This window comes from Narcine bancroftii, chromosome 4, assembly GCF_036971445.1.
Source record: "Narcine bancroftii isolate sNarBan1 chromosome 4, sNarBan1.hap1, whole genome shotgun sequence".
In the NCBI taxonomy this organism is placed as follows: Eukaryota; Metazoa; Chordata; class Chondrichthyes; order Torpediniformes; family Narcinidae; genus Narcine; species Narcine bancroftii.
Window position 1 is genome coordinate 2,925,489 of NC_091472.1, and position 17,257 is coordinate 2,942,745.

At 44.6% G+C, this 17,257-nt stretch overlaps 1 protein-coding gene across 3 annotated transcripts in view; it reads left to right on the forward strand.

Moving 5' to 3' along the window:
• Positions 1-17,257, forward strand: part of LOC138760287 (uncharacterized) — a 104,319-nt gene that overhangs the window by 63,866 nt on the left and 23,196 nt on the right. For 2 of the 3 annotated variants that reach the window (XM_069930658.1, XM_069930655.1), the window contains 2 exons: positions 3,208-3,552; positions 16,659-16,803. In XM_069930658.1, coding sequence (XP_069786759.1) covers positions 3,208-3,552; positions 16,659-16,803 — 490 coding nt within the window. Of the gene's footprint in view, positions 1-3,207; positions 3,553-13,472; positions 13,676-16,658; positions 16,804-17,257 lie in introns of those variants that run through there. The other variant, XM_069930657.1, reaches the window with a different exon arrangement.

A 17,257-nucleotide genomic window follows, 5' to 3' on the forward strand; every position in this document is an offset into this window, starting at 1 on the left:
TTTACTGACCCATCCTTCCGCCTCTTCATCCAGGTCATTTTTAAAAATCACAAAGAGCCAGGGGTCCCAGAACAGATCCCTGCGGCCCTTCCACTAGTCACCGACCTCCAGGCAGAAAACTTTCCTTCCACTACTACTCTCTGCTTTCTTCCTGCAAGTCAATTTTTTATCCACAATTAGGACCATAGAACCACAGAATGCTACAACACTGAAAAACCAGCCATTCAGCCCTTCTAGTGTATGCTGTCCATTGTTCAGCTAGTCCCAATAACCCTCCAGGCCTCTCCCATCCATGTATTTATCCAAATTATTCTTAAACTTAAGATCGAGTCCACACCCACCACATCAGATGGCAGCTCATTCCACGCTCCCACCTCTCACTGAGTAAAGAAGTTCCATCTAATGTTCACCCTAAACCTTTCCCCTTTCACCCTAAAACCACGTCCTCTTGCATTTATCTCTCCTAATCTCAGTGGAAAGAGCCGACTCACATTTACTCTGTCTATACCCCTCATCATTTTTTAAACATCTATGAAATCTCCCCTCATTCTTCTTTTTTCCAAGAAATAAGGTGCTAACTTGTCTAATCGTTCCCTGTAACTCAACTCCTGAAGATCCAGCAACATCCTAGTAAATCTTCTCCGCACTCTTTCAATCTTATTCATATCCTTCCTGCAGTTTTGTGACCAGAACTGCACACAATACTGCAAATTTGGCTTCACCAATGTCTTATACAACTTCAACGTAACATCCCAACTCCTGTACTCAATACTTTGATTTATTAAGGCCAAGATGCCAAAAAGCTTTCACTACAAGCCTGTCCACCTGCGACACCACCTTCAGAGAACAATATACCTGTATCTCCAGGTCTTTGCTCCTCCGCACTCCTCAGTGCCCTAACATTTACAGTGAATGTCCTTCCGTGGTTTGCCCTTCCAAAATGCAACACCTCACACTTGTCTGCATTAAACCCCATCATCTATTTACTGGCCCATTCTCTCAGTTGGTCCAGACACCTCTGCAAGCATTGAAAAATCTTCCTCACTGTCCACTGCGTCTCCTATCTTCATGTCATCCGCAAACCTGCTGATCCAATTTCCCACCTTATCATCCAGATCATTGATATAGACAACAAACAACAATGGTCCCAACAGCGATCCCTGAGACACATCACTCGACACAGGCCTCCAGTCTGAGAAACAACCATCCACCACCACTCTCTGTCTTCTCCAACACAGCCAATTAATGAATCCAGTTTACAACCTCTCCGAGGATTCCTAGTGTCTTAACCTTCTGAACTAACCTCCCATGTGGGACCTTGTCAAAGGTCTTAATGTCCATGTAGACAATATCCACAGCCTTTCCTTCATCTACCTTCTTGGTAACTTCCTCCAAAACTCTACAAGATTTGTTAAACATGACCTTCCATGCACAAAGCCACGCTGACTGTCCTTAATCAGCCCATGGCTGTCCAAATACCTAGATATCCTGTCTCTCAGAACTCCTTCCAATAATTTACCTACTACTGACGTCCAGCTCACTGGCCTCTAGTTACCTGGTTTAAGCCTTTCTTAAACATGACCCTTATGCTTGTTTCCCTTCATTCCTTCTATACTCTGCCTATTTCTTGAGTAAATACTGATGCAAAAAACACTGTTTAAGATCTCCCCCTTTTCGTGAGGCTCCACAAAGTTGACCACTCTGATCCTCTCGGGGACCCATTTTGTCCCTTGTTACCCTCTTACTCTAATGTACTTGTAGAAACCCCTCAGATTTCCTTTCATACTATCTGCCAAAGCCTCCTCGTGCCTTCATTTTCCCTTCCTGATTTCCTTCTTTATTATTCTCTTACATTTTCCAAACTCTGCAAGTCCCTCCCTTACTCCTTGCTGCTTCTACCAGTTATACACCTCTCATCTTCCTAATCCTATCACCAATATCCCTTGAAAACCAAGGTTCCCTACGCCTGTTAAATTTCCCTTTAATCCTGGTAGGAACGTGAAAACCTTGCAGCCTCAACATTTCGCCTTTGAAAGCCTCCATTTACCAGACACGTCCTTGCCAGAAAACAGTTTATTCCAATCGACTCCTCCGAGATCCTTTCTCATTTCCACAAAATTGATCAATTTACAACCTCAACTCGAGGCCCAGACCTATCCTTCTCCATAATTATCTTGAAACTAATGGCAATGTGATCACTGGACCCAAAGTGCTGACCTAGACAGACTTCTGCCACTTGTCCAGTCTGGTTCCCTGATGGGAGATCAAGTATTGCATCCTCTCTCATTGGTCCTTCCACATATTGATCCAGACAACTTTCCTGTACACGTCTGACAAATTCCAAACCATCCAGCCCTTTCACAGTACATGAGCCCCAGTCAATATGTGGAATGTTTAAATCTCCGACTACCACAACTTTCTGTTTCTTACAATGGTCTGCTATCTCCCAACAGATTTGCACCTCCAACTCTCTCAGTCTATTGGGCATCTATAATACAAGCCCATTAGTGTGGTCTCACTTTCCCTGTTCCTCAGCTCCACCCATATGGCCTCTGTAGACAAGCCCTCTGGACTGACCTGTCTAAGCACAGCTGTGATGTTTTCCCTGACCAGCAATGCCACTCCTCCCCCTTTCATCCCTCCCCCTCTGTTACGTCTGAAACCCGGAACATGGAGCTGTCAGTCCTGCCCCTCCTGCAAGCAAGTCTCACTAATAGCAATAATATCATAGACCTATGTGCAAGTCCACGCCCTAAGCTCGTCTGCCTTCCAGACAATATTCCTCACATTGAAATAGAGATCATTTCTATCACATACCAACCTCTGCTTTCTGTCTTTACATGTGGTCCACGCATGCTCTCTACCTGCTCTATCACTCTGGTACCCCTCCCTCTACCAATCTCATTTAAATCCACTAGCAAACCTGCCCACAAGGATGCGAGACCCCTCCAGCCCAGGTGCAAACCGTCCTGTCAGAACAGGTCACTTAAACATCAGCATTAATATCCGCCAAATCTAGTGAGGAGCAAAAGGTTGGCAGAGGTAACGTCACCTTCACTATGTAAGTATCAGAAGGCCCATTTCTCTGCTGAATCACTCGAAAACTGATTCAAACAAATCGGAAAATATGGAGTCAGAATTGGTTCACACTTTCAGGGGCGGTTGTGCAGATGATCTTTGAACTAATTGTCATTTTCCCTTTTGAAGATGCAATGGCTCCAGTCCTCATCCAATCCCCAAGCCTGGAGAAAGTTACTGAGGGACAGACAACACGGTTATGGTGTCACATGAAGAATGCTGGGGTGGGAAACACCGATGTCCACTGGTACCGAAAACTAGCCGGGCAGGAGATGGACTGGGTCTTAACTCAGGAAGCAGGAGGTGCCACACGAAGACGGCCAAATTCAACTGAGCGGCTCCAGCCGTCGAGGGACGTCTCCAACAGCAGCTTCATCCTGACGGTCACAGACGTGGAGCCCCTTGATTCTGCCGTCTATTACTGCGTCGTGTGGGGCGATATCAGCGGAGACGGATCCCGGCTCAATGTCATTCGTAAGTGTCATGTACACATTGCCAATTGATCTCCATGAGAATAGACGTTGAGCATTCATGGGGCAGGATGGCAGATGGGCAAATTCATTTAAGTTTCAACCGATGACGGCTCGAAGTAACTTTAAAAATTGGAAAAGTATTACATCTTACAGTTTTACTCAGCTTCCATTTCTGCTGTCAACGGAAGAATTCTACATTGAAATGTGAAACTCAGCCTGCACTGTACTAGAATAAATAGCAGAACCAATTAAGCATTTCTTTATTCAGCCTTGTAAACGCAAGTGGGAGTGAGGGTACAAAAAAAGAGTTCAGTAACTCGTTCTCTGAGCTGAGCCCCACTCAAAGCATACAGAGTCTTCATCCCATTTTATACACTTTCAAGCAGGGGTCTGCGTCAGACCCTACAGGTTTCAAGCGAGTTTCACACAGCTGGCAATTCCTGTTTTTACCGCAATATGTTCCCTTGTGGTGTCTGCAGTCAAGGGGGTAAAACAGGATGTCCTGGCTTCTTCTTTTATTAAGCCTTACATTATTCTTTAGATTAGATTACATGAGATTCAACTTTATTGGCATTGTGCCAAGTAAAATATGAAGCCAATGAGATACAATTAGCGTCCAACCAGAAGTTAAAAATGAATGTTCTATATAAATAATTATGTGCGAATAAAGACAACCGTATTCAGCAAGCAAACAATGATAAAGGTCCTGACAGTCCAATGTGAGTCCAGGACCACTCCGCACTGGGATTTAAGGCTCAGCTGGGTCACAGCCTCGGGGGGATAAAGTTCTTCTTGACTCTGCGGGTTTGAGTGCGAAGGCATTTGGAGCACCTTCCAGATGGGTGAAGAGTAAAACGTCCATGGTTTGGCTGAGATACAACCTTGATGATGCTCTTTGCCCCACCCAGGATCACTGCCTGGGCAACAGTGGGCAATTGGGTGCCTATGATCCACTGAGCAGTTTTCACTTCCCACTGATGGGCTTTACGGGGAGGTCATGTCGTTCCATGGATTACAAAAGGTACCAGGAGTAAATCTAATAATTACAGGCCTGTACGTTTGCTGGCAGTGGTGGGTGTTAATGGAAAGTATTCTTAGAGATGGTTTACAGCAGTGGTTCTCAACCTTTTTATTTCCACTCACATCCCACTTTAAGTCATCTCTTTGCCATCAGTGCTCTGTGATCAGTAAGGGATTGCTTATGGTGGGATGTGGGTGGGACGGGAAGGTTGAGAATCACTGCTCTAGACCCAATGTTACTGAAATATTTGGCTTGAGACAAATGGTCATTGGCCCATTTCCTTTGGAGTTCTGAAACCGTGCACATAACGAGTCCATGAGGGACGATTTTCAAATGTTTTCTTTGCACTCACATCCCACCTTAAGGAATCCCTTACTAATCACAGAGCACCGATGGCAGAGGGATGACTTAAAGTGGGATGTGAGTGGAGAGAGAAAGGTTGAGAACCACTGATGTATATATAAACATTTGGATAGACAGGGTTTGATTAGAAAGTCAACATGGATTTGTGAGGGGAAGATCATGTTTGACAAAGCTTATCAATTTTTTCAGGAGGTTACTAGGAAAGTTGATGAGGGTAAGGCAGTGGATGTTGTCTATCTGGACTTTAGTAAGGCTTTTGATAAGGTTCCTCAAGGAAGGTTAGTTAGGAAGGTTCAATCATTAGGTAGTAACATTGAAGTAGTAAAATGGATTCCACAATGGTGGAATGGGAGATGCCAGAGAGTGGTGGCAGATAACGGTTTATCAGGTTGGAAGCCGGTGACTAGTAGTGTGCCTCAGGGTTGAGCATTGGGTCCATTACTGTTTGTCATATACATTAATGATCTGGAGAATGGGGTGGTAAATAAGTTTGCAGATGATACTAAGTTAGGTGGAGCTGTGAATAGTGGAGAAGGGTTTCAAAGCTTGGAGAGGGATTTAGGCCAGTTAGAGGAGTGGGCTGAAAGGTGGCAGATGGAGTTTAATGCAGATCAGTATAATATGTTATATTTTGTCAGGGCTGATCAAAATAGGGCATACATGGGGAATGATGGGCCATGGAAGAGAGCAGTAGAACAGAGGGATCTAAGATTAATTGTCATAGTTCCCTGAAGGTGAAGTCACATGTGGATCGGGTGGTGAAGAATGTCCATGGGATGTTGGCCTTTATAAATCAGAGCACTGAATCTAGGAGCTGGGATGTTATATTATGCATTAGTGAGACCAAACTTGGAGAATTGTGTACAATTTTGGTCACCAAAGTATAGGAAAGATCTCAACAAATTGGAGATTTACTAGAATGTTGCCGGGGTTACGGGATGTCAGGCTATAGGGAAAGGTTAAATAAGTTAGATCTCCATTCTTTGGAGCGTAGAAGGTTGAGAGGGGATTTGATTGAGGTATTTAAAATTATTAGGGATATGGATAGAGTTGTCGTGGAGCGGCTTTTTCCTTTAAGAAAATGGGAGATAGAAATGATACGATATGAGTTGGGGGAAGAAATTTAGAGGAAAGATGAGGGGGGCGACTTTACTTCGAGAGTGGTGGTGGTGTGGAACGAGCTTCCAGATGAAATGGCAGAGGAAGCCTTGATATGTGCATTTAACGAGAAGTTGGGCGGGCAAGGAATGGAGGGTTACTGGTGGCGTGTAGGTCAGTGGGGTTCAGTGGGAGAAAGTGTTCGGCATGGCCTATTTCTATGCTCTAATTGTGATATGATTCTATGATAGGAGACAGTTACCATACCACACTGAGGTAGGTAAGTATGCTCTCCATGGGACAGCAGTAAAAATCCATCCATATCCTGGGACAGAGGTATACTTTCTTTAATCTCTGCAGAAAATCGAGGCACGGTTGTACCTTTTTGACCAGGACGGAGGAGTTCAGGGACCAGGTGAGATCATCGGAAAAGTGGACCCCAAGAAATTTGAAACTTGATACTCGTTCCACCACAACTTAGATCGGTCCAGACTAGAGGGGCCGAGATGGCCTGTTTCCGCACCGTCATTGTCATATGGTTACAACTCTATTCATGTAAATAGGGGCACGTGTGGCTTCCAGCTCCCCTGAAGTCCACAATGAGCCCCTTGGTCTTCTGAGTGTTAAGTGCCAAATTGTTGTTGACCTACCCTGCAGCCAGGTGCTGGACCTTGTCCCTATAGGCCATCTCATCATCCCCTCCGGTCAGGTCTACTATCTGTGAACTTGATTATGGAATTAGAAACATGTACAGGAATGCTGTTATAGGTGAACGGGAATACAGGAGAGGGCTCAGCCCACGGCCCTGGGGCAAGGTGGGAAGGGAAGAGAAGAGATTGTCTAACTTAACAGATTGGGGTCTGTTTACCAGAAAGTCCAAGGTCCATTTCCAGAGGGATGAGCTGATAGCAAGCTGGTGAAGTTTGCCGATCAGCTTGAAGGGAACCACTGCATTGAATGTGGAACTAAAGTCAATGAACATCATTCTGACAGAAGAGTTGGAGGAGTCCAAGTGGGTCAGGGCAGAGTGAAGTACTGCAGAAATGAAATAATCAGTCAACCTATTGGTGCGATGGGCAAACAGGATTTCAAATGTGACCAAAACTCTTTGCAATGGTGGGGGTGAGTGTAGCTGGAAGGAAGTTGTTCCGACTTGTGGCGGTGGGACATTTCACCACTTGCCCGATGGCGGCAAACTTGAAGTTTATAACAATTGCCTGAGCCAGGGACAGATTGAACAAAATGTCCGTGAAGACCCCAGCCAACTGTTCTGCACAGTCTCTAAGCCCACGACCAGGTATGCCATCCAGACCAGCTGCCATAGGACATTACAAGACAGAAAAAGAGGCCATTCAACCCTTCTGGTCTGTGCCAACCAATAAAACGAGCTAGTCCAACTGACTTGCTCTCATTCCATACCTCTCCAGACCTCTCCCATCCTCATATTGATCCAATTTATTTTTAAAACTCAAGATTGAATCTGCATTCACCACACCAGATGACAGCTCATTCCACACTCCCACCACTCTCTGAGTGAAAACCTTCCCCCAATGTTCCCCTTAACCCTCTCCCTTTCAGCCTAAAGCTATGACCTCTCGTATTTATCCCCCCCAATCTAAGTGGAAAATCCGACTCACATCTACTCTGTCTATACCCCATCATCTTATAAGCCTCCAACAAGTCTCCCTTCATTACTCTTCATTCCAAGGAGTATAGTCCTAACCTGTTTAACCCTTCCTGGTAACTCAACCTACTCTGGGTGGTCCAAACATCAGAGATGGGAAGTGAGAGAGCAATTCATCATGTGGAAGATCCTTTTTGAGGGTGACCTCCTTGTTCTCTCGATCTTTATGTTGTTAGTCATTCTCCCACTACAGCACAGGGAAGGAGAAGTTAGAAGGCAGTCACGTTCTCACCCAACTCATGAAGCCTTTGTTAAGCATATTCGTTCAACAGATTCTTTCACATCAATTTTTTTATTTAAATTTAACCACTAACTGGGCCCCAAAAAATTCTGCAGATCCCACTACATTGGGGAACCAAACAAAATCTGATGACTCATTTATGGAACATCCCTTTCTAGTCCAGGGACCAAGCTCCAACCTTGCAGACATTCTTTTTCTCATCTTTACATCGAACTCGGACACTCCCAACCTTGGTCATTGACGTGACCTTGGTTGGAGTGGAGGAAGTTCATGGAACAGGACCTCTCTGTGGTGCGCTGTTAGACAGGATCAGACACACACAAGGTAAAGACTGTACAACAGGCTTTAATCCACAAAAACCTCCACAGAGCCAGGCTGGCTGTGACTGCAGCAACTCAATGTGAGGTCTCGGGAGGCCGGCACAGGCTTATAGCCCGGAGGGTGATTGACACCCGACCGGGTGGGGCTTGATCCGTTCAGGGCGACTGATTGGCAGCTGGCCAGGTGTTGTCCTGTCCCCTTACACTCCTGCAGGTACAGAGGTTGCCCCCTGTAGTGGGCCGGTGGTGGACCACCACACTCGCCTTTCAACCAAGCACATTATAACCTAGCAGAAGCAACCACTTCCTGTTCAGAGTCCCTGCTCCCACCTTTACAGACAGAAATGGTGAACAACTACTCTGTTATTTCCAGCTGCTCAAGATCACTTGTTCTCACCGAGGAAATTGCAGAAATGTGCAGAACATATAAAGTCCTTACAGACAGTGTGGGATTTGAACCTGGGTCGCTCGTCCTGTAAAAGTATTGTGCTAACCACTTAACTAAATCATACCGTAGATCAATAGAATGTTACAGAAACAGGCCCTTTGGTCCTTCCAGTCTGTCCTGAACCATTATTCTGCCCAGTCTCACTGACGTGCACCCAGTCCATATCCCCCCATCCCTCTCCCATCCATGTAACTGTCCAAATTAATTGTAAATGTTAAAATTGAATCCACATTCACCATTTCAGTTGGCAGCTCATTCCACACTCCCTCCATTCTCTGTGTGAAGAAATTTTCTCTCATGTTCCCTCTAAACTTTCCCCTTTCACCCTTAACCCATGACCTCTGGTTTGTATCTCACCCACCCTCAGTAGAAAAAGCCGATCTACATTTACTCTGTCTGTCCCCCTCATAATTTTAAATACCTCGATCAAATCTCCCCTCATTCTTCTATGCTCCAGGGATTAAAGTCCTAACCTGTTTAACCTTTCCCTTAACTCAGTCCCTGAAGTCCGGGCAACATCCTAGTAAATCTTCTCCGCTCTCTTTCTATCTATTGATCTCTTTCCTGTAGTTTGGTGACCAAAACTGCACACAGTTCTCCAAATTTGGCCTTACTAATGTCTTATACAACTTTACCATAGCATCCCAACTCCTGTACTCAATACTTTGATTTATGAAGGCCAAGATGCCAAAAGCTCTCTTCACAACCCTGTCCACCTGTGACACCACTTTCAGGGAATTATGTTTCTATATTCCCAGATCCCTTTGTTCTACTGCAATCCTCAGTAAACCTTCTTTCTTGGTTTGACCTTCCAAAATGCAACACCTAACACTAGTCGGCATTAAATTCCATCTGTCATTTTTCAGCCCATTTTTCCAGCTGGTTCAATTAAGGTTCAAAGCTGTTCACTGTTTTCCATCAATTTTTGGAAGCGCCTGTCTTCAAAACTGGTGGAGGCTTCATAGCACAGGGATCACCAATGGGATCTAGTTTCTAGTTCTCTTGGCTGGATGTCACAGAAGCGCAAGGTTTCTCTCACAGTGTCTTTATGGTGCTTGCATGGACAACCTTGAGGTCTCCTTCCAGTCTCAAGTTCACCATAGATCAGCTACTCGACGTAACAATAAAGGAATCTTGAATTAGAGAAGAGGTCCTAAAAAGTCCTAAAAAGTGAGTACAGGCAGTTAGGTAGGGAGTTCAAAAGAAGGACCGCAAAGGGGGTAATCTCTGGATTACTCCCTGTGCCACGTGACAGTGTGAATAGAAATAGGATGAGGTGGAGGATTAACACGTGGCTGAAGGGGTGGAGTAAGGGGCAGGGTTTTAAGTTTCTGGATAACTGGGACCTTTTTTGGGGGAGATGTGACCTGTACAGTAAGGACGGGTTACACTTAAATCCCAGGGGGACCAGAATCCTGGCAGAGGTATTTGCTAGGGCTACTCAGGATCCTTTAAACTAGAATGGTTGGGGGGAGGGAACAAAATAGTACAGAGCAGTAAGGAGAAGGTTAGAATGAAAACAATGAAAGTTTGTAGTAAGTATTTGAATATGGATGGGCAGGTGATAGAGAAGGGAAATGCTCTGGAAGAAGATGAAGGGCAATTGTCAGGAAAAGTAAATAATGTTGTTCTTAAAGATGAGGGAAAACAGGGATTAAAAAATGGGAAATCCCTGAAATTCATATATTTTAATGCCAGGAGTATTGTAAAAAAGGTGGATGAGCTGAAGGTGTGGATTGATACTTGGAAGTATGATGTGGTAGCGATTAGTGAGACATGGTTGCAGGAGGGATGTGATTGGCAACTGAATATCCCTGGGTTTCGTTGTTTTAGGTGTGATAGAGTCGGAGGGGCAAGAGGAGGTGGGGTTGCATTGCTTGTCAGGGAAAATATTACAGCGGAGCCTAGGAAGGATAGATTAGAGGGCACATCCACGGAGGCTATTTGGGTGGAACTGAGGAGTAGGAAAGGAGAGGTTACACTTGTAGGGGTGTATTATAGACCACCCGGAGGGGACCGAGACCTAGAGGAGCAAATCTGTAGGGAGATAGTAGATATTTGTGATAAGCACAGGGTTGTAATTATGGGAGATTTTAATTTTCCACATATAGATTGGGAAACACATTCTGTGAAAGGAATGGATGGGTTAGAGTTTGTGAAATGTGTGCAAGATAGTTTTTTACAACAATATGTAGAGGTGCCGACCAGAGAAGGAGCAGTGTTAGATCTACTGTTGGCAAATGGGATGGGTCAAGTGACGGAGGTTAGTGTTGGCGAGCACTTCGGGTCCAGTGATCATAATGCCATCAGCTTCAATGTCATTATGGAAAGAGAGAAATCAGGGCCAAGGATTGAGGTTTTTGATTGGGGAAAAGCTAGATTTGAGGAGATGCGAAAGGACTTGCAGGGTGTGCATTGGGACAATTTGTTTTATGGGCAGGATGTAGTAGAGAGATGGAAGTCTTTTAAAGATCAGATTTTGAGAGTGCAAAAGCTTTATGTTCCTGTTAGGTTAAAAGGAGGGGCAAAAGGTTTGAGAGAGCCGTGGTTTTCAAGGAATATTGGAAACTTGGTTCGAAGAAAAAGGGAGGCGTACATTAGATATAAGAAGCATGGAGTTAAGGAGATGTTTGAAAGATACATTGAATGTAAGAGGAATCTTAAGAGAGGAATTAGGAAAGCTAAAAGAAGGTACGAGAAAACTATGGCAAGCAGGGTGAAAACTAATCCAAAAGAGTTCTACAAATATGTTAATGGTAAGAGGAAAGCTAGAGACAAAATTGGTCCCTTAGAAAATCAGAGTGGAAAACTGTGTGTGGAACCTAGAGAAATGGGGGAGATATTGAACAGTTTCTTTTCTTCGGTATTCACTAAGGAGAAGGATATTGGGAGATGTGGGATAAAAAAAGCAAATTGGGTAAATATGGGGAATATAGAGATTACAAAAGGTGTAGTTTTAAGGCTTTTGAAGAATATAAAGATGGATAAGTCTCCGGGACCTGACGGGATCTTCCCCAGGACATTGAGAGAAGTGAAGGAGGAAATAGCAGAGGCTCTGGCGGTAATTTTTCAAATGTCATTAGATATGGGGATAGTGCCGGAGGATTGGCGCATTGCGCATGTGGTTCCGTTATTTAAAAAGGGTTCAAGGAGGAAGCCTGGCAACTATCGGCCTGTAAGTTTGACGTCTGTGGTAGGTAAATTAATGGAGAAAATTCTTAGAGATAGTACTTATAAACATCTGGATAGACAGGGTCTGATCAGGAGCACTCAACATGGATTTGTGGGAGGAAGGTCATGTTTGACCAATCTGATTGAATTTTTGAAGAGGTGACTAGGAATGTGGATGAGGGTAGCGCAGTGGATGTTGTCTATATGGACTTAAGTAAGGCCTTCGATAAGGTACCACATGGAAGGTTAGTTAGGAAGGTGCAGTCTTTAGGTATAAATTTTGAGATAGTCAAATGGATTGAACATTGGCTGAAAGGGAGAGGCCAGAGAGTGGTAGTGGATAATTGTCTGTCAGGTTGGAGGCCGGTGACCAGTGGTGTGCCTCAAGGATCTGTATTGGGCCCATTGTTGTTCGTTATATACATTAATGATCTAGATGATGGGGTGGTGAATTGGATGAGTAAATATGCAGACGATACTAAGATAGGTGGAATAGTGGATAATGAAGAAGGTTTTCAAGGATTGCAGAGGGATTTGGGCTGCTTAGAAAAGTGGGCTGAAAAATGGCAGATGAAATTTAATGCTGATAAGTGTGAGGTGCTTCATTTTGGTAAGAAGAATCAGAACAGGACATACGTGGTAAATGGGAGAGCATTGAGGAATACAGAAGAGCAGAAAGATTTAGGAGTAACGGTACATCGTTCCCTGAAGGTAGAAACTCACGTGAATAGGGTGGTGAAGAAGGCTTTTAGTATGCTGGCCTTTATCAATCATTGCATGGAATATAGGAGTTGGGAGGTGATGTTGAGATTGTATAAGACGTTGGTGCGGCCTAATTTGGAGTTCTGTGTGCAGTTCTGGTCGCCTAATTATAGGAAGGATATAAACAGAGTGGAGAGAGTGCAGAGAAGGTTTACCAGAATGTTGCCTGGGTTTAAGCATCTGGAGTATGGGGAGAGATTGGACAGATTGGGTCTTTATTCTTTGGAGCGTAGAAGGTTGAGAGGGGATTTGATAGAAGTATTTAAGATTATGAAAGGGATAGACAGAGTGGATGTGGATAGACTATTTCCGTTAAGAGGAGGAAAGATTAAAACAAGAGGACATGAGTTAAGAATTAAGGGGCAGAGGTTTAGAGGTAACATGAGGGGGAACTTCTTTACTCAGAGAGTGGTAGCTGTGTGGAATGATCTTCCGGGAGAAATAGTGGCGGCAGAGTCAATTGTATTATTTAAGAAATGGTTGGACAGGTATATGGATAAGAGGAAGATGGAGGGTTATGGGCATTGTGCAGGGAGGTGGGATTAGAAAGGGGTGTTTGGTTCAGTGCGGACTAGAAGGGCCTAATGGCCTGTTTCCGTGCTGTAATTGTTATGTTATGTTATGTTATGAATCTTGCATTTCACCGTATTACCGACATTTCCTTTGTTCCCCCGGTCACAATGACTTGGACAAGCTTGGTTTCTCTTTCCCCATTCTGAGACATTATCGGCTTCTCTCTCCACTGGATCGGTTGGTATGGGAACACACCAGGAATTTTAATGGTTGAGTAACCAACTGTCCTTGCCATTTCAGAGTCTGTGCTGTTCCTCACAGTAAGAGAAATCATTAACGCTGAACATGGAGCCATTATAGAAACTGCTACAAACATGGGGTTCAATTTGAATCCTGAGTGTTCGTTCCTTCTGCAAGAGGAGCTCAACAAAGGAAATGTCTGTAATAGGGTGAAGTTTGAGATTCAAGGTTCCTTTATTGTCATCTAATAAAGCAAATGGAATTTTACACAAAATGGAATTTATTTTGCCTTAAGGCAGACAAATGTTTGCCATCGGCAGAAATTGTGACATTTTTACAGTTTAAGGTGGTGCAAAGGATACTTGTCCAAAGTCAAATGATCGCATTTTTAAGCGGATGTCGATTCCATATAACCATATATCACACAGATTCCCTGTGTGATAAGTGTAAAATCTTTGAAGCTTCATTGATTCATATCTTCTGGCAGAGCCCCAATTTTAAAAAAAATTAGAAAGATCATTTTCAAACCTTATCAGTCATTCTAAAGATCGAATTAAATCCAGGCCCTCTCATTGCTTTGTTTGGTTTTTCTCGAGAAGAGGACATAGTCCTTCAATCCAAGGGGACTTCAGCTTTTACCTCGTTGATAGCTAGACGAGCAATTGTAAAGAAATGGAAAGATAACTCTCCACCTACTCATGCCCAGTGGATACATGAAGTTATGTCCTTTTGAAGAAAGTTAGATCCAACATTAAAGATGGAAAATTTCTGTTTGACAAGATGTGAGGTCTGTTCATAGATCAGAATCATATTTGGAAGATTTAAGAAGTCTGGATGCTCAGGTGACTCTCCGTCTGGTGTCTGAAGGTCGCTATTCAATCCAGATCTTTGCAATTCGACCTTGGTTAGAGGGAGGGGTTTGACTAGTCCGAGGATTTTTGTTTTCGTTTGTTTTTTATTTTTATCTTTTCTTTTTTATATGAATTAGTTAAATATGGTTTATCATGGTTCATGTCATTAATTGAAACCCCTGCGTTTATATAAAGAGATTGTTGAATTTAGTCTGATCTATTTTCTATCCAGAATTATTCTAGATGTATTATGAGAAAGGGATAAACTGTTAAATACCAACTTTATAGAATTTGATTTCTAAAAGAATCAAGACAAATAAACAATGATGGGCAGGTTTTCGATTTACATGATATTTTAATATGTGATACGCATCTGACATGACCAGATCTTTGTTATATTAAACTCATTAAAAAATATTTAGAAAAGAACAAAGAGCAGAAATCGGCCAGTTCGGGAGTACAGTCCTTTAGATCCCATTTAGGTCAGAGAAAAAGAAGCAAGAGAGGTTCCCCACAGAGTGACTGAGTGTCCCTGGACTCGCCTCCAGCTCTTCCGCAGCCCCCACAGCCACAGAGAGTCCAAATCATCGGCAAACCTGAACTCCAGATCCGAACCTCCAAAACGATCAGGATGCCGACAGTCCCCTCGGCCCCACTTCGCATCCCGGTTCTGATACCTGGTGCCCCTTCAGCCAGGTATGAGCCAGTCTCCAGCAGTGGGCAGCCTGGTGTGAGTCTATTAACCACAGTCACCAACAGCCCGCATCCTGGGTGGGTTCCTCTCCTCGGGGCACCAGCAGTCCCTGCCTCCTGTGTGTTCTTCAGCCGCAGAGCCTTTCGTTGGTGTGCCGGCTTGGTCACTGTCCCATGGGTCATCTCCTCTGCTGCCCCTTCTCAAACGGTACTCGACCCGTTTTCTGGAGCTCTGCGCTGGTCCTCTGCACCCCTGGAGTCTGTAACCCCTTGAGGCTGCTGCCATATACAGAAATTATGCAGCTGTTGAGTCTTTTTGTGCAGGGAATAGCTAATGTGGTGCAGGCTTTGGTTATAGTTCAGCCTTCAGCATCGTGCTGTACTCCAGAACTGGCCAACGGTAATGGGACCTCAAGGACTGTCCTCCTGAACTGGCCGACGGTAATGGGACCGCAAGGACTGTCGTCCTGAACTGGCTGACGGTAATGCGACTTCAAGGACTGTACTCATGAACTGGCCAACGGGAATGGGACCTCAAGGACTGTTCTCATGAACTGGCCGACGGTAATGGGACCTCAAGGACTGTACTCCAGAACTGGCCGACGGTAATGCGACCTCAAGGACTGTACTCCTGAACTGGCCGATGGTAATGGAACCGCAAGGACTGTACTCATGAACTGGCCAACTGGAATGGGACCTCAAGGACTGTCCTCCTGAACTGGCTGACGGTAATGCGACCTCAAGGACTGTACTCATGTACTGGCCAATGTGAATGGGACCTCAAGGATTGTACTCATTAACTAGCCGATGGTAATGGGACCTCAAGGACTGTACTCATGAACTGGCCAACTGGAATGGGACCTCAAGGACTGTACTCCTCAACTGGCCGACGGGAATGGGACCTCAAGGACTGTACTCATGAACTGGCCGACGGTAATGCGACCTCAAGGACTGTACTCATGAACTGGCCAACGGGAATGGGACCTCAAGGACTGTTCTCATGAACTGGCCGACGGTAATGGGACCACAAGGACTGTACTCCTGAACTGGCTGATGGTAATGGGACATCAAGGACTGTACTCATGAACTGGCCAACGGGAATGGGACCTCAAGGACTGTACTCACGAACTGGCTGACGGTAATGCGACCTCAAGGACTGTACTCATGAACTGGCCAATGGAAATGGGACCTCAAGGACTGTACTCACGAACTGGCCGACGGAATGGGACCTCAAGGACTGTACCCCTGAACTGGCCGACTGGAATGGGACCTCAAGGACTGTACTCCTGAACCTACCGACAGTAATGGGACCTCAAGGACTGTACTCATGAACTGGCCGACGGAATGGGACCTCAAGGACTGTACTCATGAACTGGCCAACTGGAATGGAACCTCAAGGACTGTACTCACGAACTGGCCGACGGAATGGGACCTCAAGGACTGTACTCCTGAACCTACCGACAGTAATGGGACCTCAATGACTGTACTTACGAACTAGCCAACGGGAATGGGACCTCAAGGACTGTACTCCTGAACCTACCAACTGTAATGCGACCTCAAGGACTGTACTCCTGAACTGATCGATCGTAATGAAACCTCAAGGAAATGTTGTCACCCTCAAATGTTCACTGACTAAACCTGGCAGGCTGAAAGACAGCTTAGGCAAATGTTAAACTACACAATAACCTTTGATATTTTACAGGATTGGATGATAAAAGGCCCTCGAGCATGGTTGGAATTATTACAGCCTGTCTCCTGGTTTTGGGTCTCTTGTTCTGCATCTTGGCAACAGCAGTTTGCTACATGAAGAAATGTGCGTGTTTTCAACACAGATTCAAACCGGACGGGTAAATAAAATTTAATTTTAATCAGAATATGTTTAGTTTTTAAATTTAATTAATTTTTATTTTAGATTTTAAATTTGACATACAACTCGGTAACATCCCCTTTGGGCCCTTGAGCAGGTGCCGTCTAAACCCTGAATTAATGTTTTTGAAGGGTGGGAGGAAGCCGGAGATTCCAGAGGAAACCCACGCAGACATGGGAGAACGTGCAAGCTGATTACAGACAGCACCGGATTGGAATCCTGGTCATAAGATCATAAATAATAGAAGCAGGAGTCGGCCATCCAGCCCATCGAGCCTACTCAATGTGATCACAGCTGATCTGATGACAGGCACATGTCCATCGACCTGCCTTTTCCCCGTCTCCCATAATTCCCCTACCATGTAGAAATCTATCCAACCTCATTGAACCATAGAACATTACAGCACAGAAACAGGCCCATTCAACCCTTCTAGT